Genomic DNA, 27695 nt, shown 5'->3' with positions numbered 1-27695 from the left:
CCAGACATCTGTCTCTTTACCGCCCAGACATCTGTCTCTACCATTCCGAGACATCTGTCTCTACCATTCCCAGGCATCTGTCTCTTTACCTCCCAGGCATCTGTCTCTTAACCTCCCAGGCATCTGTCTCTTTACCTCCCAGGCATCTGTCTCTTAACCTCCCAGACATCTGTCTCTTTACCGCCCAGACATCTGTCTCTACCCCTCCCAGGCATCTGTCTCTTCACCTCCCAGACATCTGTCTCTTTACTGCCCAGGCATCTGTCTCTTTACCTCCCAGGCATCTTGCCTTTACCTCCCAGACATCAGTCTCTACCCCACCCAAACATCTGCCTCTACCCCTCCCAGGCATCTGTCTCTACCACCCCCACCCCCACCCCCACCCCCACCCCCACCCCCACCACACAACCGTCTCCACCCATCTAAGGCGTCTGTGTCTGCCCTCCCAGGCGTCTGTCTCCACCCATCCAAGGCGTCTGTCTCTTTACCTCCCAGACATCTGTCTCTTTTCCGCCCAGGCATCTGTCTCTTCACCTCCCTGGCATCTTGCCTTTACCTCACAGACATCAGTCTCTTTACCGCCCAGGCATCTGTCTCTTCACCCCCCTGGCATCTTGCCTTTACCTCCCAGACATCAGTCACTACCCCTCCCAGGCATCTGTCTCTACCAATCCAAAGCGTCTGTGTCTGCCCCTCCCAGGCATCTGTCTCTACCCCTCCCAGGCGTCTGTCTCTTTACCTCCCAGGCATCTGTCTCTACACCACCACCCAACACCAACCCCCATCCCCAACAACTCTTGATTAACACAGACATAACCTACTCCAACCTGGATGGATGTAGCTTGAAATGTTCCTCACATTATCGACCACTCGTTTGTCTCGACCAGCTACGATTACTTTACAAGACGTTGTCGTATGGTTGTAGACTGTAGACCATGACGCAACACCAAATTACTCTTCCCATTGAATTCCTCCCCAGCGACAAAAGGCAATGAGCCATGTACCGTGATGGTATATCGTAAGCTGTCGCACGTCAATGGTTCATTCAGCCGTATATGCCAGCAGGCAGTAAACCCATCAGTAAACTGAGACGAATCAAAGGAGAGAAATACATCATAAAGCAAATATGGGGAGTCCTTAGACTGAGGTAATTCCTGTGTTAGATATCAGAGGACAGATCAAAAGGAAGGGAAATGTCAGAGAAGTATGAGGATCACCAGCACGAGGCTGTTTCCACGTAAATATAATATTTACAGAAATTGTTCAGAAAGCCAGAAGACATTTTCCCCTCGAGTAGATCAATATATATGATTATGGAAATATGTGGGTTTACTTTGATAAATGTAATGCTACAACGTTACAGAGATTGTTGACACAGTTTCGTCCGAGTGCTCAAAGAAAGCAAACATTCTGATGGAGTATATCAAAGGCAGATGACGAAGTAATTGAGCGAAAACCTAGACCCATTTTAAAAGCAAATATATACTTGTTTTCAGTCAGATTGGCGCTTTATGAAAAAAGCCCTTGGCTAAGATCTTGTTTAACCTTTAATGATTTCAGTCCGAATATGAAGACTTCCATATCATGTTAACTTTGATATTTGGAGAAAAGGGATACTCTCGCGCCTGAACGATGTTGCATTACCAGATTTTAATTCTGATAGAGGGGTATTTTCTCTTCCTTCTATTTGAGTGGAAATGTAAGAGCTTGGATTTAATAATTGGGGGGTATTTTATTACTTAAATTTGTCTGTTGAATAAATACAGCAGATATTGATTTAACGGACGGGCGCGCAGCTCTAGATGTAATGATGTACCTAATTGTGCCACATGTTGGTTACCGGGTATAACGTATGACAAATTAGAAGCTTCATTATTTTTCGTGGGTGGTTCTTCATCATAGTTTTTCAGCAAAGACGCAGGCCATCGGTCCATGAACAAACACATTTACAGCAGCCACAATAGTCGTACATGTAAAGTCATGACAACATGTTCTTTATAAGTTTCATAAACATACATTGTCAGATATCTCACCAGATCAACATTATCAATGGACATCAATCACTTAAATGTATGTATGGTAGGACATCTCGTGTATTTGCTGGGGATATAGAGGGCCCGAAATACATCCTACGTCTAACAAACAATCATCTTCTACACTGACCAATGTGTGTACCTTACAAAGAATTTCTTGTCTGGGGCCATCTAATTATCCCAATTTCAATTTCTAGTTGATGCGAGCTACATCCAGACTAGCTAAGGCAACACGAAGTATTACTTGCCTTGAACCATCTAAATCTCCCAATTTCAGTTCCCAGTTGATGCGAGCTACATCCCAACCTAGTTAAGGCTACACGAAATATAATTTTAGAAATATTCTTGATATATTGTCCTTGCCACACAATTGTTTCATACAAAGAATTAACAAATGTGTTTGGACTACGAGATAGAGCTGTTTTTAAATATTCTTTCCCCGATTGCCGGTTCTCCAAAAAGTGGGTAATGTTGAAGATGTTTATTTTTGTCTTATATACTGAGACCAGTTTGTTATATTCGTATATTTATGTAACAAAGGTTTTGAAGCTGTCAAAGATATGATGATTTGTTATATTTGTGAATTTGCATTTAGACACGTCTCGAATGTAGACAGGAATCCTCAGGTCTCGAATGTAGTCAGGACTCCTCAGGTCTCGAATGTGGACAGGATTCCTCAGGTCTCGAATGTAGACAGGAATCCTCAGGCCTCGAATGTAGTCAGGAATCCTCAGGTCGTGAATGTAGACAGGAATCCTCAGGTCTCGAATGTAGACAGGAATCGTCAGGTCGTGAATGTAGACAGAAATCCTCAGGTCTCGAATGTAAACAGGAATCCTCAGGTCTCGAATGTAGATAGGAATCCTCAGGTCTCGAATGTAGTCAGGACTCCTCAGGTCTCGAATGTGGACAGGATTCCTCAGGTCTCGAATGTAGACAAGAATCCTCAGGCCTGGAATGTAGTCAGGAATCATCAGGTCTCGAATGTAGACAGGAATCCTCAGGTCGTGAATGTAGACAGGAATCCTCAGGTCTCGAATATAACAGGAATCGTCAGGTCTCGAATGTAGACATTAACCGTAAGGTTTTGAATGTAGACAGGAATTGTCAGGTCTCGAATGTAAACAGGAATCCTCAGGTCTCGAATGTAGACAGGAATCCTCAGGCCTCGAATGTAGTCAGGAATCCTCAGGCCTCGAATGTAGACAGGAATCCTCAGGTCTCGAATGTAGTCAGGAATCGTCAGGTCTCGAATGTAGACAGGAATCCTCAGGTCTCGAATGTAGTCAGGAATCCTCAGGTCTCGAATGTAGACAGGAATCGTCAGGTCTCGAATGTAGACAGGAATCCTCAGGTCTCGAATGTAGTCAGGAATCCTCAGGTCTCGAATGTAGACATGAATCCCCAGGTCTCGAATGTAGACAGGAATCCTCAGGTCTCGAATGTAGTCAGGAATCGTCAGGTCGTGAATGTAGTCAGGAATCGTCAGGTCGTGAATCTAGTCAGAAATCGTCAGGTCGTGAATGTAGACATTAACCGTGAGGTTTTGATGGTAGACAGGAATCGGCAGGTCATGAATTTATACCAGGAATATCAACTTGCTCTGCATATAACCAAGAATCGCATGCGGTTTAACATCGATCATTTTCACATTTCGTGACGAATCTTCCAACTGTGAAGTATTGTCCATTGTTACATAAGTTTAGAATCTTTAACATCCTGCATGCACTTGTCGCCCCTTTCGGAATAGTTTATGCAAGGGGGATTCAGCTCAGGTCAACATCGACTTTAGCCCCTGTCTAAACAAGGCACATGAGGCGGTAATAAGGGATTATATAATCACAATACATCACACACTTCAACCAGCAGACCTTACTTCCTCTCGGTCAGCCTGAAAGAAACTATTTCGTCCTACATAAACACTGGTAGGAAAGTCATTTCCTCTAAGTTTAAGCACACACCTCAAGATTGTGTTATGAGCAAAAGGTCTTGGTCAGCCTAACTGACAACCGCTTCCCCTTGACCACTGGCTATTGTCTGGTCAGCTGATTACATAGGGGAATTACTATGCACCTATTCCCTCGCTGGCCACTTGAGCAGGGACAGAACTGAACAGCTAATTGTCGGCACAGACACTGTGCCAGTGCTTGTGACGGTGGTACTTGGCATTTGCCGGACTCTCAGCTTTCGATCGTCACCGTTAAACGAACCACTCAGACATGGGGAAATATCATTGATGACACTGGGGCATCACCTCGGAGTCTCGGGGCGCACTGGATGTATTTTTGTGCTGGTATAAATAATATATTAGTAATGGCAATCATGACATGAAATTATAACTCGTTATACGCACGACATATCTAATCAGAGGCCGCGACAAATGTGTTTTGGTTTATTGTGTAATGGGCACTGACATGACATAAGGATATAACTTCCTTTTGCGACCCATGATACATCGTGTTGGAATGTGTTTGGGACAGGAGCCTTAATATACCCTGCCGGGCAAAAGAAAGTATACATTTTAAAATTGGTTTTGGCCAAACCATTACAAACCAATATCAAAATATCACTAGGGTGCAAACAGTCGCCGAAACATTGCCAACTTTAGGTCCAAACACAACTGTGATACCAGCATCAAATACATTACCATGAAATAACCATTTCTTGTTTGTTTCATTTTAGCCACCATCAAACAGGGTCGTACACTTTCTTTTGCCCAGCAGTTTTTAAGAACTGTGTATTCGGAAGACACAGAAATAATCTTCTTCTTTTAATTTATATATAATCTTCAAAACAATTTTGTGTATACATTTCATCATATGGCTGCAACATTGACGATGCGACGTTAAATAGTAATTCACTCACTCACATGCTTGTATTACGATACAAATATGACAGTGGTATACAATGACAGTAAAACATGCAAAATGACTTTTCTCTGAAATCCTTTCTGAATACAGTATCGAGTGGAGGAATATAAACTTCATGACTGAATGTTAGTTATTAATAACATCTAGTGACACATGCAAAGAAGCATGCAAAGAAGTTCAAAATCTTCTATAACCTCTGACTGGAGCTGTGATCTTCCTCCTCTTCCATTGTAGCATTTACCGTTCATGCTGCAAAATGTTTGTTCGTTTGTTTGTTGTTTAACGCCGCACTCAGCAATATTCCAGCTATGTGACGGCGGTCTGTAAATAATTAAGTCTAGACCAGGCAATCCAGTGATTGATATCATGAGCATCGATCCAAGCAATTGGGATCGGTGAAATGCATAAACCAAGTCACCCGATCCGATTAGTCGCGTCTTACGACAAGCATAGTTGATGAAGACCTATTCTACCCCGGATCTTCACGGGTCGGCTGCAAAATGGGGCTTCTAACTGTAATGTAACTACCAGGGCGTGCGAAGAGATGTTTTGAAGTTTTAAAAGTTTGGGTTAAATTGAAAAGTTTCCAGAAATGCTCGACACTTGTGTGACGTCAATGTTCTACCTGTAAGCAAATTTCCGTAATTTGTACCGTGGGGAATATGTCCCTAGTTCTCATGTCATTGTTGAAGCTAGTGACTTTCCCGGTACTGACGCGATTACTTACAGTTCGTCATGGCATGGATAAACAACTGTTGCCTATGGTGTAACACAACATTCAGTCACTCACGCCCTATATGCCTTGCTGTAGGTGGGGGTAAAATTCCCTATATTGTGCTCAACATGACAAAAACCAAAAATCTCTACATCACTGCTGAGTCCTGAAACATTGACGGATACTGCAGTTACTTTGGCCGCTGACGTGTGTGAGTAAGAGAGCTCCTCGTTCTGACACGAGAACGTATGACAGGCAAAGTATAGCCACGGCGGTCAGATGTGGACGAGGTGAACTATCTAGAATTGAAAATGAATGCACCAATTTGTGATAGACGTTTTCTTCAACCAATCTCCAATCTTAAACGTCCTCTGATTCGCACAGACGTGGGTCGAAAACTTCGTCCGTGCTTCTCCAGAAAGTAGAACATCATTACTCGTGTACGCATCATCACATCAACAGTGTACAAGATGAAGGGGTTTATTGAAAATAGACCTGGAATGGCTTCATGTCGACTCACATCAACAGTGTACAAGATGAAGGGGTTTATTGAAAATAGACCTGGAACGGTTTCATGTCGACTCACATCAACAGTGTACAAGATGATGGAGTTTATTGAAAATAGACCTGGAATGGTTTCATGTCGACTCAAATCAACAGTGTACAAGATGAAGAAGTTTGTTGAAAATAGACCTGGAACGGCTTCATGTCGACTCACATCAACAGTGTACAAGATGAAGGAGTTTATTGAAAATAGACCAGGAATGGTTTCATGTCGACTCATTACTTAGATCTCCGAAATCAGATCTCACATAGCTTATTAACTACTGTTGATATTTGCCAAATCAGAGACTTAGAGTGTTATTGTCTTGGATATGTGTAGGTACGGGTGTTATTAGCTCTGTCACAACACGTTTGACCTTATAGATGACAAAGACAATCTATTAGCTCCACAGACATTGCTACTTTTCAGTGACTTAATGGTTTCTTTGACTGTCACGAAGATATGTCATTGGGCTAATCGGCTGCTGTAGCATTACCCTGTTCAAATATCAAAAGGCCTGAATTAGAAATACCAGGGCATCATTAGGGTGGTAGGAGCTGCATCCATCAGTATGAGTCTGAGATGCAGGATGTGTCTTATTTCAAACAGAATATAATGATAATGATTATGCTAGTGTTGGTGACGATGCTGATGCTGCTAATAGTGATGATGACGACGACGACGACGGTGATGAGATTAACTTCCTGATATACATTTGAATTCTTTTTTCAGTACAGTACAGGCCACAGGCCTTTTGTACAAACTGTATTGCATATTTATGGCAACAGTCACAATGATAAAAAAACGTGTTCTCTCTTCTTTAATGTGATACAGATATTTAGCGATATTAATAATCAGCTTTGTGTTGGTTGTAGATAAAAGAATATTAAACTTATGGACATTTGGGTGTAGATAATATTTCGAAGGAATATAGAGATGGCGAAGATGAGTATATGCAGTAACTACAGTAAGAATATACAGTAAATGTCTCAGACATTTTTCAGATAAGTATATCTTCAGTCTGGAGATGAGACGAGTGAGTGAGTGAGTGAGGTTTTACGCCGCTTTTAGCAATATTCCAGCAATATCACGGCGGGGGACACCAGAAATGGGTTCACACATTGTACCCATGTCGGGAATCGAACCCAGGTCTTCGGCGTGACGAGCGAACGCTTTAACCACTAGGCTACCCGACCGCCCCAGAGATGAGATGAAGAGGGGAGAGCTCTATAGCGTGCTAGGGACATACCGCAACGGTCGGGCGCTAAAAGACTAAGAGATGTTTAAGGGGAACTGACCTTATTTCAAAACCGTAATGACACTTTGTTAACATAAAACGAGGTCTTACAATGGAATCCCAGGGCAACACTATTTTGAAGGAACAATCAGTTCAACAATTCCTCAAAGATACAAAACGACTACGATAAAGCGGCAATGCATAGTAGAAGAAGAAAACTTATATAAGAAAAATATATTGATTCTTCGCAGGATAAATCTCTCAGAAGAACCTTTTGTCAATTTAGGATTAGCTTACGTAATTTTAATGTTTAGTTTCTACGTAAAACCCGTCAAATAATGAAAATAGTTTATGTAGATATTGTTGTATTGAAAATGAAAATCATGTCCTTTTCACTTGTGATTATTACCAGACTTTACGGAAACATTATATTACTCAACTGCAGGATATGTGTGACGGTTACCTGTCACTTCCAAATATTCTTAACTGCATAAATGTCAGTGTAATAAAACTGACTTCTGTATACCTGTATAAGATATTTAAATTTAGAAAAACGTGACTAAATTTATATTGTACTGACATTGTAATATAGGCCATATGGCCCACATTACCGAATAAATCTGTCTGTCTGTCTGTCAGAAGAAGAAAGCTTACATCACAATTCATCATGAGCGAAATGGCAAATAAAAAAACAAAACACAGATGGGCAGAAAGACGTATAGACAGGAACAAATATGTTGATAGAGAGACAGGCGGAGATACAGGGGAATTCACACATTGGTGTTTGTGATTAGAGGGACAGAGATGAATGTAGGTTAAAGAACACAGTAGATAGTGATAACGTTCGTTATCCACACAAGGCCGCCGCCAGTAGTTTCTGAATCAAATAAAACCCATGCGGAAAACCCAGCTGGCATACGCATCACACCACCTCGCAACACCACTGCCCTATAGCTAAAATCAACCGGGTTCTAGCCTGCTTCAGCCATGTCTCTGTCTCTAACCCCCCCCCCCCCGTCGTAAGGGGCCACTAACAGGCTCGGATGATCGGGCGCGCTGACTTGGTTAAAGCATTATTCATATTCCAATGACTTAGATCGATGCTTATGATGTCAATCAGTGGATAGACCTGTCCAGACGCCATTATGTCGTCGACCGCACATACTGGAAGCCCGTGCTGTTCCTCTCTGTACCCAACAGAGGTCGACCGCACATAGTGGAAGCGCGTGCTGTTCCTCTCTGTACCCTACAGTGGTCGACCGCACATAGTGGAAGCCCGTGCTGTTCCTCTCTGTACCCTACAGTGGTCGACCGCACATAGTGGAAGCCCGTGCTGTTCCTCTCTGTACTCAACAGAGGTCGACCGCACATAGTGGAAGCGCGTGCTGTTCCTCTCTGTACCCTACAGTGGTCGACCGCACATAGTGGAAGCCCGTGCTGTTCCTCTCTGTACCCTACAGTGGTCGACCGCACATAGTGGAAACCCGTGCTGTTCCTCTCTGTACCCTACAGTGGTCGACCGCACATAGTGGAAGCGCGTGCTGTTCCTCTCTGTACCCTACAGTGGTCGACCGCACATAGTGGAAGCGCGTGCTGTTCCTCTCTGTACCCTACAGTGGTCGACCGCACATAGTGGAAGCCCGTGCTGTTCCTCTCTGTACCCTACAGTGGTCGACCGCACATAGTGGAAGCCCGTGCTGTTCCTCTCTGTACCCTACAGTGGTCGACCGCACATAGTGGAAGTGCGTGCTGTTCCTCTCTGTACCCTACAGTGGTCGACCGCACATACTGGACGCCCGTGCTGTTCATCTCTGTACCCTACAGAGGTCGACCGCACATAGTGGAAGCGCGTGCTGTTCCTCTCTGTACCCAACAGAGATCGACCGCACATAGTGGAAGCCCGTGCTGTTCCTCTCTGTACCCAATAGTAGTCTGTTCCTTGCAGATTGCTGCCTATTTGTTGTGGCTGCCTGCTAGTAGTGATGTAGCACGTCACGTGTATTTTCGATCACGTCGTTGACATTGCGGTCACGGCTAACTTTTATAGATGCACATTGTTCAAATGTCGGCCCTATGTTTAGAAAGCGCTTGAATAATTAATACACTTATAATAGTATTAGTCTGAAACCACGTGAAAAGTAAACAGTGAATAATCAATAACTCTTTTCAAGATACAATCCATAATACATTACGACATTCTTTCCTGGGCCACACCATAACAGCTTCCTCCAGTGTCTGAAGCTGAGGATAAATGAGAAGGTAGATGAACACAATAGCCAGATATTTACTGAGGTCATCTTGTGTATATAATGGTATCGGGATTCTTCGCAAACACCCCTACCATATCCCCTGGGGGGAGGGGGGGGGGGGGGGGGGGGGGGAGTATTCATTCACATAACCCTTTTCATTCGGAGACCGGTTAATCCAGATGACTCACTGAAGCCATATTGTGCAGATTTAGAAGGTTTCACAAATAATCCAACAAACAATCAAGGCAAAAAGGCCTTGCCGTGTATAATACCATATTACAAAGATTACAAAAATAACACCAGTTGTTGATTTAATTCATTTTGCCCTAAACAAACAAAAGCTTTCTACAAATAATTTGTTACATAAAAGGCATAATTCGATTGAAATTTTTTTTTTTTGCAAATGAACCTGAAATGTGATTAATCCAATATTCAACTATAGTATTCCCAAATAACAAAAGACATAATACACGCACGTTCTCGCGTACACACGCACGTGCACCCCACACGAACAAACAACACGCCACCAGCCACAACAGTGCCAGTAAGTCATTGCAGAAATCCAATCTGTCATAGAACTTAATGCATTGCACTTGCCCGACAGCACCGTGATTCCACCGAGTCTCAGACCTATGTGGAAAATCAATTACTTGCCTTGACATGTTATTGATTGAAATATTGAGGAAAATATCCCCGCTCTTAAAAACAATGCATTTTCAATCTACAAAATTGCTTAAGGAATTCGCTATACAGAAAACTTGTATATATTAAGTGCTTGGAGGTAAAAGAAATGATTTCGGGGTAATTCAACGTCGATATAATAACATAATGATGTTCTTCACTTTGATGAATTCTATGATGTAATATAAATATTTTAATAACACCGTGCGCGGCACCACTGGGACTGGTTGTAAACGATATTACCTGACCTAGAAGGAACGCCATTTTGATGTAATCGATATTTGTAATGATTTCTTGTTCCCTGATTTTGCAAGTTTCCCCCAAACCACGATAAAGTTTATAATTCAACACGTTTTATAATCTCCCAAGAAATTTAACTCATCTCTGACTGCAAATGGGATGTTTGACTTGAAATTGTACGTGATTTTTTTAATCCTTTTGCAACACTACAATCCCTCATGCGCTTTGATGAGATATCTATGCGTATTTCTGCACAGCCATGCCGCTTTCTTTACCAAAAAAACATGTTTTATTTAACTTTGCTCCCCAAGGTGCAGATAAGTGATCAAATACACTGTAGAGGTTTGTGAATATTTTTTGTTTTGATTTCAGATCGAAATTGGTATCTTATTTCGTGTGTAACTCGCGTCCTGAAACTAATTGATCACTGCAGTGAAATCTCGAACGTTGAAATTTATTTCATTCAGTGTGCCTGGCAAAACTAGTATATGTTACTCAACATTGGATAAGGATATTCTGAATGTCCAGCTGGGGGATATATCTGACTGGATGTTGGGAGACGTTGTCATTCACATAGGATGCCATTTGGGCATGGTGCTGAGGAATGGTAAACTTCATTTCATATTGAACAAATGTAAACATTTATATACGTTGTTGCCTTCCGCAAGAGTGTGAGCAAGCACAGTATGAGTGAGTGAGTATTTTTACGCCGCTCTTCGAAATATCCCAGTAATATCACTGCGGGGGTAATCAGAAATGGGCTTCACACATTGTACATATGTCGGGAATCGAACCCGGGTCTTCGGCGTGACGAGCGAACGCTTTAACCACAGAGTAGTAGGAGTTGTGTAGTATTGTTCAGATTCACGCATGGGTGAACTTAGGGCTCATTTTGTCGTCGTTTTGGGAGAAAAGTGAAGCCTTTTTACAACAAAGGTCAAGTACTTCCCATTCTGGATCTCAACGCAAATACCCACTGTTTTAACGGTGCAATACCTATTGCGATATTGCGGAAATTTCTAAAACATACGCTCCCATGTTTACTTTTGTTTATTATTACTTGAAAGTAAGCTTCACATACTATTCACACAGCAACGTCTCCTAACGCCCAGTCAGATGTACCCTCCATCTGGACACTCACAATATCCCTAGCAAAGGTGAAGCAGTTTATGTCTCAAAACCACCAATCGACGCTCTTTGTATTGAACTGAATATAGACACGACGCGAGAGTTCGTTACTCAACTGTGTACCTAAATGACATTTATCTAAACCGTTTTGCCTCTAAACTGAAAACAAGCATGGATGATCCTTTCTTGGGGTTGTCACTGTGTGACCTGGAGTAGTCACGTGACAGTAAATAATTGCTCAATTTTCAGAGAACGTTTTTATGTACCTTTGAATTATATGAATTGAAGTGCAATAAGACAGACAAATGCAATAACTCATCCTTTATGCAATATCCTCCCGTGACGCATCATCCATATGATGTATAGCTCCAGGACATTCCAAATACAACAGCGGGGCCTGATGGTTCGAGCTATCTCATGTCTAGACTGCCCAATTGACCAGAGGGCATCTGTAGACTTGAGATTGGCAAATGGTCCGAGATAGATGTAATGGTGGGCGCTGAATATGATCAATAGAATGTCCCTAACCACATCAGTGTCAGTAGCCCTATTACAGAGTCGTAATAAAGCATACAACGGTTGCTTACATCTCGCCAAGGTCAAGGTGAACGTCATTGAGGGTCATCGGGAAATGTATTACCTGTCAATGACGTGACGTGTTTAGGCTATGGTGGAGCGTGGAATGGGGCCAATGATTCATTTAATGACAAGCACAAGAATCTGACGTTTAGACGTTTGTTAGTATGATTAAATTTCCCAGAGTTTTCTCTGGTAAGCCGTTGGTGGTGTATCCTTGTTATTACAACGTTCATTTGTCACGCTGAAAACCCGGGTTCGATTCCCTACATGGGTAACATGTAGAACAATTTTGTGTGTCCCGCTCCCTCCAGATATTGTTGGAATATTCTATCTCGATTGGGTGATATTTGTTCAAATAGCCCGGGGAAGTTAATGTCCTAGTCGTCCTTTGATGGTCCTAGATGTGACCTCAGAGAATCGGGTGGTCAGGTTATGTGAGCACTACGCGAGGCGTTGTTCATAATATCAACCACAGGTTTGTATACTTATAAGGGCCGATCATCGTTTTATCCTCTTAATGCCGAGCGCCAAGCAGGGTAACAAATGACATTTTTAAACATCTTTTGATATGACGCGGCCGGGGTATCGAATCCCAGACCTTCCGCTCAACGGGCACACGTTCTATCAACTACACCACGGAGGCGGTCCGAGAATATATGGAATTACGTTGAGTGCAGCAAAAAAGAAACAGTTGTCCTTACGCAAATTGAAGCTTCTCAGTTTAATCTGTGAACGTGGAACATTTAGTCCAAATGCGAGATATGTCACAAAGGTATCATTAGGAGCCGTGCGTTGGAATCTGGCATAAAAAAAAAACAACTTCAGAGATAATGAGTGATCTGGGAATCAGATCTGGAATTTCAAAAGAGAAATATTAAAATTGAGAATCATAACGGAATAATATGCAACTGATATCCGGACGTTTTTTGATAAAACGCCGGTTTTATTATCAAAATCCTGATGTGAAATTTAGCATCAAATCACAAATAGGCTTCATTGAATTTAATTTTGTTTGATGGTGGTACGCCGTGCACCGGATTATGAGGACCTAATGACAGTTTGTCCGGGAATTCCATTGAATTTTGCCACTCACTAAATCTATAAAAAGAAGGGGAGAAGGGGGGACGCATGTTTTCAAAATTAACAACATTATCTGTTTGTGATGATTGGCAGAAATGGGCATGTTCTTCCGCAGGCTATCAACATCAGCTGATGGAGTATGAAGGATTTGAACCGACATCTGTCATGAATTGGATTAAACAGAGCGATTATGTGACTACTAAATATATCTCTCTACATACCCAAGGGGCCACGGGTGGCCCAGTCGTCTGAGGCGCCGCGATTCGCTGTGCAGAGTTGCGTCCCTTGGGCACGCCAGAAACCTATGATTGTAGGTTCGAATCCCGGTTCGCCCCGATTATGTTTCTAGGTTTGTCAGCACCATACCCATGCTCGTTGGTTTCACCGAAGTGGTAAACGTCCAGGCAAACCAGTGATTGATATTGTGAGGAACGTCCTACGTCCTCGGCCTACCCATTGAACAAATTCACCGGGCCTGTCCATCCGATCTATTTGGTCCATCTAACGACAAGCAAATAATCGAATGCTGTCTACCAGGTTCTCCTGTGGGTAATTCCGTCCTCAGCTTCATAGACATGTGTTTGCAAACCATTCTGTTCTGGGTAGTTAAGAGGTTCGAAGTCATAATGTCTTATTGATCACCTGGTTGAAAATAACAATGAACTAGCAATCACGTTTGTATGTGAGGTAACTGAATTTGTTATTGATGGAGTTTGAAACTCTCACCATGGTGGTTCAAAGCTTCATTAAACCTAGGCCAGGTAAACCAATGGTTGATAGCATAAGCATGGGTGTATTCGTGCTAAAAAACAACCAGCCAGATCACAACGGAGAGCTTATCATCAAAGGTATTTAATGGGTAGTGGACTAATGTAGTTGTTACATCAAACGCCCGTCACACCGATTATCAGGGTTCGATTCCTGACATGGACACGAAATGTGTGTAGCCTATTCTCTGTGTCCCCTGTCAAGATATGAATATAATAATGCAATAAACTACGGAAACTCAACACGCTCACTTTTAATACTTGGACGCCATTTTAGCCATCACATCTTGAGTTAAGTCAGCTTTTATAATAAAAATGAGGTACAACGCTACATTAGTGCCCCTCGACCCCTCATCTCCCGACATACGGTTATATTTACTATGCGTTATGAAATTACACGAGCAGCTAAACTACCAGTATCACGCGTCACGCTTCCAACCCCGCACGGCGGCCCTTTGACGTACAGAAGGCTTAGCTTGAGAAGATAGCTTCTTAACGTAAATCAGTTCTGGAGCCTGTTATGGTTTCGCTAGACAGTAGATTGGGAAAGTAGAAATTTCGTTAATCTATTAATGCGCGTCTGGGATTAGATGACGAGGTAGGTTATAAGTCATATGCAACCTTTTTGCCTTGTTCATGTAGTGTAAGAATATTTTCTATCTGGATTTCTTTGGTCGTTATAAACAAACTTTCTACCGGGTACCCATGTTGATCGAGCATCATTATTGTCTTACAGACCTATCGTGAAACATTGTTAGGCTAAATATATAAAAATCGCTGATAAGATCCGAGGATCATGGTCCGAACCTGTTATTTCGGCCTTGGTTAGTTTGGCTATGCCAACGTCGTACACATCGAACACCTCCATCTCGACGGGATATAACGGGAACACGGGGCAATCCAGCGTAACATCATACACTCACTCACTCACTATTAAGTAAGGTGACATATGGTTTAACGTCACGTTCAAGATTATTGTACTAATATAGCGACGTGAATACAGGTGTGTGTCTGGTGGTACTAGCAGGTTTTATGGTATTAGCCCACTGAAATACCATGCCGCAGTTTTAACACAATTACCCCAATCAGACACAGTATACTGACTCTGATCCGACCAGTTATGTCATCTCCGTCATGCCGAGCCCAGGATGAGTAACAACAAGAACATTTTTTTACGTTTACGTTTAAAGCGACCGGGGATCGAACCACCGACCTTCCGCTCTCGTATATTCAGTAAGGCAACGATATAGCTATTTTAAAGAATAGGTAAGACAGCAAGTATCATTGACAGCAGATGTACGGATAATATTTTCCATTTCTGGTCACATTAAGGACCATAATCGAGTCTGGACTAGACAATCCAGTGATTGACATAATCAGCATCGACCAAAGCAAATGAGATTCGATGACATGCATCAACCAAGTCAGCGAGCCTGACCACCCGATCGCCTCTGACGACTAGCATGGGTTGCTGAAGACCTGTTCCACCCCGGATCAGAGTTGTTACAAACGGAGCACATATTTTTAAGTCAAAGTGAACTTCTGTTACTGAACGTTGTAAAAGGCCGACATTACTTTTATGGTGTACTCTTTTAATAGCGGACGTATATGCTCAAATATACAGTACCATGTAAAGAAAGAGTAAAAACGATCGTGTGAATACACCAAAAAAGATTAATCAAACCAACCACTTAATTAACACAGTCAAGTGGTCATGATCAAGAACCCTAAACAACCGAAACTTAATTTCAATTTGATATTCCACTTGGCAGATCGAAAACTTGCAAACAACTGTTCCTGGAAACAACAGCCCATTGTAGCTCTCTGCTCCCTCGGGCAGGGCTGGATCCCAATTCCATTAGCGGCCAAGGAGTGTAACGGATCCTTGTGTATTCATCTGGCAGAGTAGACAATAAATTCGGCTTTATCATGCTCCTCCTGACAGCCAGGTGGTCAATGGGATATCAACAAGGTTCAGCTGGATCACATTACAGGGAAAATTAGTCCAGGCTGATGTGTCATCGCGATCGTAACTGTTCTACAAAACAAATCTCTAGTGGTTTAGTGTTGTGTATGTGCCATACTTGGTCAGTATGTAATACTTCAGTAAGTGTATGGCTATAGTTAACTGGGAAAGTATTTGGTAAGTATGACGGCGGTAATACTCTGGTTGTATCGTGACAAGGGTAATTAATATCAATGTTTTTCTTGTTAAGATCGTATCATCGTTCCCGGCTGTAGTCTTAGATAGAATTAGTCTAGTGTTGTTGTTTATGAGTATACTCGTGACGCCGAAGACCCGAGTTGGATTTCTCACGTATGTTCATTTAATATGGGGATATCATCCCCAGTGTCCCCGGCCATCATATAGCTAACAGCGGCGTAAAGCCACACTCAGACACTTGCATCCGTGGCTTTAGACAGAATCTCCTGAAGGACCTCATATAAGCCTGGGTATTCGTGAACAGTTTCAAGTTATGTTTGTACAGAATAATGACATCATGAGCTAATGGTCTTTCAGAGCTCATTGAATCATTTTTGATTCAAATTTCCTTGTGAGGCTTGTTTGACCTATGTTACATTTATGTAGGTCTTTAATTAATTTATTATTGTCACTGATAGCATGATGCATCGATAGGTATTGATATTATGACACATGGCACAGAGCGATGCAATGCATATTGATGTGCAAATGACACAGTTACCATACAACTGTATCGCTACATCGATGTAATGGCAAACATTGCGATAGTTTTGTCCAATTGGTAATCACAGCCGATTTATTATTAGACTACTGATGTACATGTAATAATAATAACAATAGGCTATTTATATTGCGTATATTTCCACACCACTCAGAGGCATGCTCAAAGCGCTATTATTACCCCGGTTCTGGATTATTGTGCACTCAAGAATCATTCTCAGCTCCCTGGGGTGTATACAACCTGGTCCGAGCTCCTTAGGTAATTACAGCAGTCTTTTTGACTATGTGTCAGGTTTTCTTCAAATGAAGTAAGTTGCTCCATTCCCAGACAATTGGTATAGCTGGCATTATGTGCAGCTCTTAGCTCTTTCAAAAGTGCATAATATGCACACTTTCGTTTTCTTGTCGCGACCCATTGGCGAGTCTAAACACTACGGCAACAGGTCGTACTTTTCTGCTGTCTTCTAACAACTCACTGGATGAGGATGCTGCACGTAAAGACAGTTATTGTTTTATCTTCTAAGGAACCCATCTTAACTATTGTTACTGTGACGTTTTCAGTGTAACTGAGAGTGTCATAGAGGGTATATATGAGTAGACATAAAGTAGACAGATAAAGACGCTGGTGTGCGTATATGTTTGGTAATCGTCTTTCTGGCTGTTTTCTCCCGTATTTAGTTGTCATGTCAATGCATTTATTCCCGGTGATCCCACAGCTTAACGTCCGATCTAGCCGTCTGATCTCATATCCTGCCCAAACTACCGTCCACACACACACAGACGTACGTATAAGTGAAGAATTATATAATCAAATTTCTACCTTAAACTCCTCTGTCAATCTCTAATCTCCCTAACACGAGCAGTTTTATGCTGATTAAATATTTACTCTATATCATAACTGTTACTCGTGGATCAGGTCCGTAGACAGTGTCCTGTGATGGATGTAGAGACTTATCAACGTCGGAAGAACATTGCCAACCAGATGAGCTCTATGACCAGAGCAGGTTATGACGGATGCACGAAGTATTAGTCTGGATGGTGTGTTTGACGGGAATGAGGGGTATCGATCTGGCAAAGGATACACCAGACTTTTGTTGTCAGTGGTTATAGATGGGCAATAAAGGCTGTAGGCGAGGAAGAACGCCCACTATGCACTTAGGAGAAGTCACTTGCGGAGATTTTCCGTTCTATCCGTTGGGATTAGAGTCATTGTTTTATATCTATAATGTCGGATAACTTGCCGTGATGAAGCCGAATCCAATTCATCCATGAAACACAATTAGATTAACATCTTATGAAGAAGACGCATTGGAGAATCTGGTCACTGAATGAATCGTTGGTAGTTTAAGATTGTTCCAGCGTCATGATCTGCTCCAGGTTAATATAAGGGAGGTAACTCCTCTGTGCCGGGAACCCCATCAACCTTGGGATATAGGTCATACCCGTCGCCTTGTGTAATATGTTCCTTTCTGACAATGTCGATACATTGTGGTATTTCTCCTATTTTTTGAAAACGGATACTGTAGCTACCAAAACTATCATTTCTACTCGTGCTACGTTCTCTATTGCTCCTTTTTCTACTATTGCTACTATTGCTACTTTTGTTACTATTCCTATTCCAATGACACACGAGCATTTTATCATTTGCAAATGATGGATTCAGTCGAACGAGACGCACCAACTCGCTCTGCAGAGTTGCATCCCTTGGTCGTGTCACAATCCTATAACCCTGCGTTCGAATCCTTGATCCTCAGCACCATACCTGTGCGTTTCATGAAAGTGGTGGACCCGTGCAGATCCGAGCTGGAATAGGTCTTCAGCAACCCATTCTTGCGGTAAAAGGCGACTATGCTTGTCGTAAGAGGCGACTAACGCGATCGGGTGGTCAGGCTCGCCGACTTGGTTGATGTTTGTCATAGTATCCCAATTGCGTGGGTCGATGTTCATGATGTTAATCACTAGATTGTCTTGTCCGTCCCGCCGTCATATAGCAGGAATATTGCTGAGTGCGGCGTTAAACAACAAAGAAACAAACACATGAAAGTGGTGAACGTCTGAGACCTGCATGCTAATGGGCTTTCTTCCACATTAATCTGACACGCCGGGATTTAACTGGTATAATATCCGAAGTCGGGATAAATCTTACTCCCCCAGTCACCAAGTACACACATACAACTTGTGGACATTCACTACTACTGCCAGGGACTCCTCTCTTCCACAGGATAAATTGCGTGTACAACCAAGGTACTGATCGTATAGCAACTCGTGTAACAGTTGAAACAGCTGCTCCCTAGAACAGATTTCATGTCATGCCCAATACTTTAGTCCATATTCCTTAGTCTAATCATTACATTAAATTTTGTGGTTTGGTTTCACTTGTCAGTGCCGTCGACGTGTCCGTGTCGACCATGCGAGTGGGTCCTCCTTCACTCGTGTCGGTGAGTGCAAAGGTAGCCTTGCTCCAAGGCTATTCTGAAAGATGCGTCCATTGATGTATAGAAATTCTATGTTAATAATAGGCAAGTCTAGATAAGCGGACAGGACGTCAGCCTTTAAGGGTACAACTTGTTCGTATTAATCTAGAAATTATGATTTATACTCATAATTATTGCCGTCGAGGCTTGTGCAAGTTTCGCGCAAGAGAGACGGACATCGAAGCAGTGGTAGCATCCCACTCCACGCCCGGAATAGGTATCAGAGGGAAATGCTTCTTCGGTTACAACAAAAGAAGTGGAACGTTGTTGTGCTAAGGGCAAGAAATAGTTTTGTTTATAAACAGGGCTGCTGCGTCAATCGACGTGTTTACCTTCCATGGCGCGTATTATTTATTGTTATTGCTCATAAATAGGACAGTTTGTCAATCGGCTCGTTAAGTCTTTCATTAATTCTATATCCATTCCAGCTTGGGTCATATTACGGATATCCATTTCTTTGACGCATTCACAAAATGCAAAAAAAATGAAGAGAATTCTGTTTTGTTAGTATCAGATATCACGCTTAATATGACGACGTCAACATCTTCACACTCAACAGCTACATCAACTGCCAACAGTACGACTATTTCTATGGCCACGACAAATACTACTATACTACTACCTCCACGACTACTGCTACTACAACAGATTCAGATGGGTAATCTGGGGCTAAAAGGCCACCATTGGCCTACTGAGTTACATTGTTGATGGAAAACCGATGCAGACCCGTGAAGATCCGGGGTAGAATGTTTCTCGCGAACACCTGGTGTCATCACTGATTTTCATTGACCCATTCGACCCGTGAAGATATTGGGTAGAATAGGTCTTCAGCAATCCATGCTTGCCGTAAAAGGCGACTATGCTTGTCTTAAGAAGCGACTAACGGGATCGGGTGGTCAGGCTCGCTGACTTGGTTGATGCATGTCATCGATCCCAATTGCGTGGATCGATGCTCATGATATCAATCACTGGATTGTCTGGTCCAGACTCGATTATTTACAGACCGCCGTCATTTAGCTGGAATATTGCTGAGTGCGGCGTTAAACAACAAACCAACCTTTAGGGGTATCGGATGGCGTCCATCTCATGATGAATGATTACCGGTGTGAACCTTCAACTCTAATTTGTGAGGGAGCGGTGTGGTAACCTAGTGGTTGAAACGTTCGCTCGTCACCCCGGACGCACGGGGTTATTCTCAGAATGGGTGCAACGCTTGAACGCCATTTCTAGGGGTTAAAAGCGGCGTAAAACTATACTCACATTTGTGTCATCCTGGAAGTTCGTGTGTTCACCCACAATATAGAGGATGCACTTCCGACGACTCCGTTACACTCATAAAACATATCGTAAAAAAACAATTGATATACAGCCCTACTCCAATACCATATCCCGTTAGTTTTGAGCTTAAAGTTAAAAGAGCTTTTAGACATGTTTACGCACGATGTCTGCACTGGGTTGCCCTGTGAACGCAATCCTCTCATGTTCTATAATGAGCATCGTCTGTGAATACAGACACTTCAGATATGTATCAGAATATTGATTGAAGTCATCGTGTCCATGGACTAGGTTATAACAAATGTCAGAGTTATGACAAACATCAGCATTAACCCACGGCCATAGATGTTGATCAGTCACAATAGGAATGACACATGCACATCAATATGGTCCCAGCAATAACAACGCTGTTTTATTTATAGCGTCCATCAGTAAACGCAGGGCGAAATGTTAGACTTACATTAACTGCGGCCGGAATGGTGCGTCAAGCCTTGTTTATTATGTAATGAAACAGTATGGGATCTGATTATGTTTACCAATAACGGGCTTGTGTTACGCGTTAGGTCAATATAATCGCGATGTACACAATTTCCATTCTGTGCGGTGTTTTTATAGCCACAGCTGAGCGATTAGTCTGTCATATATTCATTCGAATACAATCTCTATGTTGATTATTTGCATGGCATGCATAATGGATAATGTCTGATAATGTGACGTAATCGCATGTACATTCGGTGTTTCGTCCAACTGAAAAACAATCTGGTTATAAAATATCGAGTTATTAATGCTTGAGGCAGAGGCGATATCATGTGACATTAGAATATAAATAAATACGTCAAAATAATAATTTATTATTTTATTTTTTGATTATTTATTCATTGACTCAAAACATTCTGTGAACAACAATTCGAAATCAGTGACATCATCCAGCGTAATATTACAACAAATACCTCGCTATTTTTTTATTAGTCAATCAGGAAACAGTAGTTCGTTAACGGGTGTGGCCTATTTTGGGGGTCATGGAAACATAAACGCAAAAATATTTGCTTGATTAGCAAACCAATGCCACGGAATCACTTTTCCAATTTATTTATTTATTAATGCTTATGATTTCAGAATAACGCCGAGCAAGTGTCACAAGCAGCTGGGGGTCACCGTGCTGGACTCCCAGGTGTCCATGTGGCAAGGGTTGGGGATCGAGACGTTGCTTACCTTCATCATGGTGTTCGCGGTGTTCGCCACCATCGACCCCAACAGGAAGGAGCTGGGTAGCAAGGCGCTCGCCATCGGAGTAGCTGTAGCTCTGTGCCACCTGGCAGGGGTAAGATGCAGTTTCATAGATCATGCCGTGTGAGCTTGAGACAGTCTAGGTGTAATGTGAGTCAGCCTAGGTGTAATGTGAGTCAGCCTAGGTGTAACGCGAGTCCGTCTCGATATAATGTGAGTCAGTCAAGGTGTAATGTTTGTCAGTCTAGGTGTAATGTGAGTCTGTCTTGGTGTAATGTGAGTCTGTCTTGGTGTAATGTGAGTCAGTCTAGGTGTAAAATGAGTCAGTCATGGTGTAATGTGAGTCATTCTAGGTGTAATGTGAGTCAGTCTAGGTGTAATGTGAGCCAATCTAGGTGTAATGTGAATCAGTCTTCGTGTAATGTGAATCAGTCTTCGTGTAATGTCAGTCAGTCTTGGTGTAATGTGAATCAGGTTATGTGTAACGTCAGTCAGCCTATGTGTCATTTGAGTCAGTCAAGGTATAACGTGAGTCAGCCTAGGTGTAATGTGGGTCAATCTTGGTTTAATATGAGTCAACAAGTGCAATGTGACTCAGTTTTGGTGTAATGTGCGTCAGTCTTGGTGAAATGTGGGTCAGCCGTCATGGCGTTATGTATTAATGTCAGTCATTATTTGTAAAAGCGCAGAGGTTACATGTACCTTACAAGGCTTGACGATGGCAAACAGGATCGCGTTCCACTAAGCGATCTGAGCACTTCAACTGTCCAAACTGCCATACCTGATACAATAGCTTCGAGTAACGGGACTCTGGCGAATACATACCTCGATTTCATCAGACAATTCATCTTGCAAGCCAATGTGTCACGTGTCATTACGTGTTTATAGGTACGCTTCCTTAAGCATCGTAAACGACTTGACATTGACCAGAACCCCGGGTAGTGTGCTGATAGGTTTCTAGACATGCACTGGTCATCCTTAACATTGTACCTGCTGTTGTTTCAGTATCGCTTCACCACCAGCTCCATGAACCCGGCGCGGTCTCTGGGCCCCGCCTTTGTCATGAATAGATGGAGGAACCATTGGGTGAGTCATTTCACTGGCGTCATGTGACGTTTTCAGGCGTCATCATTCGCAACACTGCTCATTGCTCTCCTGTCTGCACCCAGTCTGTTTCTCAGACCCTAGGCATTATATTACAAAATGAATCCAACTCAAGTATAGACTGATTTGGCAAGTCTTGATTGCCTCAGCTCTGTAATTAAGCATTGTTCTGGGCTCCATTTACATTTTACTTTTATTTTGTGGATAGATATTATTAAATGAGATAATTATATTTCTCGGTCTAAATGTTAGTCTTTAAGTATCCTTGCTCGGCTATTGGGACAAAACAGTTGTCGCTCGAGTACACTTTTTTTATCGTAAACCAGGATCTCGTACTGTCTATTGTATTGAAATGAGGAGGTCATGTAACATGACCAATACCGATCATGACGTGGCACGTCGGTTGGAATTTGTGTCGTCAGTGTACACGCACTGGAAGAATGAAGACTTGAATCCACAATACGTCAAATGCTTTAAGTCATTTCTCCCTTTTCAGATTTACTGGGTTGGACCAATGGTGGGCGGTTTAATGTCTGGCTTGTTATACGAGTATATATTCGACCCTAGTAGGAGTCGCAGAAAACCACGCAGTGTTGAGGAGTCACCATCGTATCCGGATGTGGATGAGGGTAAGAGTCGTTCGTAATTGTGCTGCTTTAGGCAATGACGGGGCTTTTTAGCGTAGTCGAGCGTGTCCAAGCTCGTAATATTCTATGTAAAGTCAGGATTCGAATTCCAGATTCTCCACGAATACGATCCGTGGCATGTAAGCACCCAACACTGCGTAATAGTTCATGTTCAACGCGGCTTAAGCCTTTAGCCTAGTAGAATGTACATGTTACTAAAGTGAGTTGGGTTACCAGTATTTCAGAATCACGGCGTGTCACGGTTTGACTGAAAGGAAGTGACGTAGGCTATAGACGTTTAGCACAATGGTGAAATCCGGGAGAATAACTAGTACGAATCAGGGTTTCTAACCCCGACCAGTGGATCCTAGCTAGTACATTGGGAGTCACTCAGTACAATGACTCGCCGTAGACTACACGGTCCAGCGTGTCCCCTATTTGTAACACCTGTTTTCTTGAAATGATGGTTTATGTAACGATTGAATTTTTCTGTTAACGCCGCACTCCAGCAATATTCCAGCTATATGACGGCGGCCTATAAATAATCGATCCACCCATTTGGGAAACGATGCTATCAACCACGTCACCGCGCCTGACCACTCCACTCAATAAGTGGGCTTATACGACAAGCATAGGTTGCTGGGGACCTGTGTTCTTATCCGGAGTCCCCACAGGGGTATATACTATGAACAATATCATGTATTTGAAACTGTATCCGTACTAACGGCACATTTTCTTTTTTTCCAGATGAAGTCAGTACCCTGCCAACAACAACGTCATCGCCAAATCACGCCCCTCATACATACGGGAATCACGTGGCTCGTAGCTATGACAGCAACCTCGGAAGCTCATACGGCAATCACGTGAGTGGAGGCCATGGTAATCACGTGAGTGGTGGCTATGGCAACCATTACAACAGTAATCACGAACACGAGGCTGGTACAAACTATGGCGGTCCAGTAGGGGGGCGCAGAGGCTATAAGAACTATATGCCCGTGGACAACACCACGGCAGGGACGGAAAACCAAGCCTATGCTTTTGATACCCATCCTCGGCGGATACCACCCCCACCCCCAGCACGAAGCGCACACATGGCGGAACCAGTGAACGAGGAAATACTCCTTGATGACGTCAGGGTGGATCCCTACCCCGCCAGACAGGCTTGAGGGGTTCTAGGGTGGTCGATGCATACCGGCTAGACAGGCCCCAGGGATTCAGGGTTGATACCTACTCGGAAAGACTTGATGGGTGGAATGCTACCAGTTCTGAAGGGGTAGGGTGGATCCCTGCCTGACACGATTGAGGGGAGAGAAGATTCCTGCCTTAACGGGAATTGTTTAGGGGTCTGTATGAATGCCTGTCTGCTAAGCAAGACATGACTGCGTAGATCAGGGTGGATTTATTATAACTTCCACGCGGTCAGTGAAATTGCTGCTTTTTTAAAGATTCAAGTACATAAAAAACACATTCGGAACATACATGTGTCATAACTGAATGTGCAACACCATGAAGTGTGGAACGGGGCCGCCATGTTGTATTCCAACGCTGATGTAGATCGAAGACAGCAGCATGAACATGGACTCCTTCAGCCCCTATACTAGAACATTAAGATTTAACCAAAGCGTGTACATACAAACTGTATTAACAGTGTCACTTTGTCTCGCAACGTCGCGGGTTGTTTTGTGCAGAAAATGACCGCGTCGTCCTGGTGATCAAGTTAGACAAACACTAAATTAAAAAAAATCACATTTGCAGTATACCTGTTAATTGTGGAACATGTTTCCCTGGAACTATGACTTTTTGCCACTGTTTTGTAGTGTAGAGCGTCACAGTACATGTTTTGTCCACACCCGAGACCTGGTTGGAAGAGCCCTATCTATCTCAGACCGATGTGTTCGTCACAAGGATATGTATAACTGACACGAAATGATTCTTGGATGCTGGTTCATCACGGTAAAGCCCTCCTATGCAGTTGCCGGTCAACAGACGGGGTCAATACTCCTTGTTGTTATACCCTAGGCCTTCTCAGATACTGGTCGTCAATTATAGTTGATATGGAACAACCTCTTGAATGCTTTTCATGTGTGCGAACCCCTATCATTTATCGCGACGAACCAACGCAGAACAACTGGTCTATTTCAGCAATGTGTGATGTTAAGCTGTTTTCATTTATTTATACCGAATACAAAACATTGGACTAGTTAATTATTTCGTTTACTGAATATAATCCATTCAAGCCATGGGATCTGTGGTCGGAATGAAAATAATGAAACGTATGAAATTAAAGATCTGAAGTGTTTTGGAGTGACCATCCTCAATTACCCGTGGTGTGTTTTCTCAGTCCTACAAACAATAATATATGTGATATGCTGCATACTCGAGGGTGTGGAAAGACAAGTTAAAGGATTACTTATATTAAATATGTACGTACTACAAATGTACAATTTGTAAAGTAAGATTCCAATAAAATACCATTCTTATTAATTCGGTACTTTGCTATGGCAGGCTATGCGCAGCGACATTAATATATCACGACAAACTCTTAATGTATCATACTTCAATTTTTTTTAGAGCGCCAGACTCTTTCATAGAACTAGTTATTCTGTCGTGCCATGGCAGATTAAATATAGTTAAATGAAAGAATCGTGTGTTGTTTAAATTATTTTGGGTAATATATAAGGTTACATTGACGCTGTGTAACCACTGGTTCGACACGGTACCCAGTGTAGTAGCTCATGTGATAAACATAAGGTAGTGGTGGGTGGTGTTTGTTCCCCGGGGGGTGGGGAAATGTTACGAAGCACAAGTGACAGCCTGAAAACTGAAGCGCTCATAAAATGTGAGCATAGCGTCAACAAACTGTTTTGAAGGACGTGCCTCTTGTATATAAATGTATATAGATACATTGCTATCACCAATTGTTGTCTCATAAATTGTCCTCAACATATCCTTGTGTATATCAATGCCGTGATTGATGTACGTGGCCAATTCATGTGTTGAAGTAAGGTTTTTTTCAAATGTATTAGCAGGCTAGGGTATTACCAATTATGTTTCTGAGCGATATTACTGAAAAGGGTGTTCGATATATCGTATGACTATAGGTAACAGAAGTCGACAGGTTACAGAGTGCTTTTGGTCACCAATATCAGGTTACTTTCTTGAACACGTTATATACACCATGGGCGGATACAGCTTTTTTGAAAATGGGGGGTGCACAATTAAGATCTATTTATTGTCTTCGGTGGTAATTTATAGAGAAGTAAAATATTTTGTTTGAAATAAAAAGGGGTGTGTGCCCCATGATCACAGTCTGTTGTCCCCACAACTTAAGCGTCTAAGGAATTTGCAGGACATTTTAAGCCGACGCTGAACTGGTATCTCACTCAGGTTTATCGCGATGTTTATCAAAAGGCCGCACACGCGGAACTGATGTGTGAACTGTCTCAATTATCAGTATTCAAAATAATATATGTCATTATAGTAACACGTACATGTGTGACATATTACTTGTAGCTGCTCACATTAGTCATTTTTTACTTGCTTTTTTAAGAATGATTTTTTAAAAACATAGAGCCTGATGATGAAAAGAATTTTAGCGGCCTAGTCTAGCAATTGGCACAAGTAAACCAAACAGGTGGTTGATAGTGTGAGCATCCAACTACTCTTGGCACTAAACTGGAGAGATCACAATATGTACTGCAGTATTGCCTTCGTGGAAAGCACATGCACGCTCTGTGTGTATTCTGTTGGCCTTCCTCAGCTAACCACTTCCAGTGATGTTCGTGTTACGACCAGCATACCAAAGCTATATACACCGTGACGTCTCATTGTGAGGCCATATATCGTAAAAAGCATGTATTTGATGTGTAATGCATTGACATTATAACATGCGTGTATAGTCATGTGTCACCATTTGTCATAATAAAACATGCTTTTCTTTACTGCCGTTTTGTCTCCAGTTTGTCACACTCAGTAATCTCGTCACTGTAATCTGTATGTACGATCAACAGCTGATCCCGCTGAAATGTGCCCTATCTCCTCATGTAGACACTCCTTGGTGTCGAATGCGTGTTATCTGCACATGTAGACCCTACAGCAGGACGCAAGTGGTTTATGTCATATTCAGTGTCAACTGGCTGTTTTCAAGAAATAACTTAACACT

At 42.5% G+C, this 27695-nt stretch overlaps 1 protein-coding gene across 1 annotated transcript in view; it reads left to right on the top strand.

The window, feature by feature from the left end:
- LOC124112572 (aquaporin AQPAe.a-like) overlaps positions 1-26380 on the top strand; it is a 73077-nt gene extending 46697 nt beyond the window's left edge. The window contains exons 3-6 of the mRNA XM_046472734.2: positions 21693-21897; positions 22809-22889; positions 23404-23536; positions 24281-26380. Coding sequence (XP_046328690.1) covers positions 21693-21897; positions 22809-22889; positions 23404-23536; positions 24281-24699 — 838 coding nt within the window. The 3' untranslated portion in view covers positions 24700-26380. The remainder of the gene's footprint in view (positions 1-21692; positions 21898-22808; positions 22890-23403; positions 23537-24280) is intronic.
- Positions 26381-27695: the final 1315 nt, after the last annotated feature.

Source organism: Haliotis rufescens, unplaced genomic scaffold (assembly GCF_023055435.1).
Source record: "Haliotis rufescens isolate VD_foot unplaced genomic scaffold, xgHalRufe1.0.p SCAF_1, whole genome shotgun sequence".
Taxonomy (NCBI): domain Eukaryota; kingdom Metazoa; phylum Mollusca; class Gastropoda; order Lepetellida; family Haliotidae; genus Haliotis; species Haliotis rufescens.
Note: the sequence above shows the minus strand (reverse complement) of the source record. Positions and strands in the feature narration are given on the sequence as shown.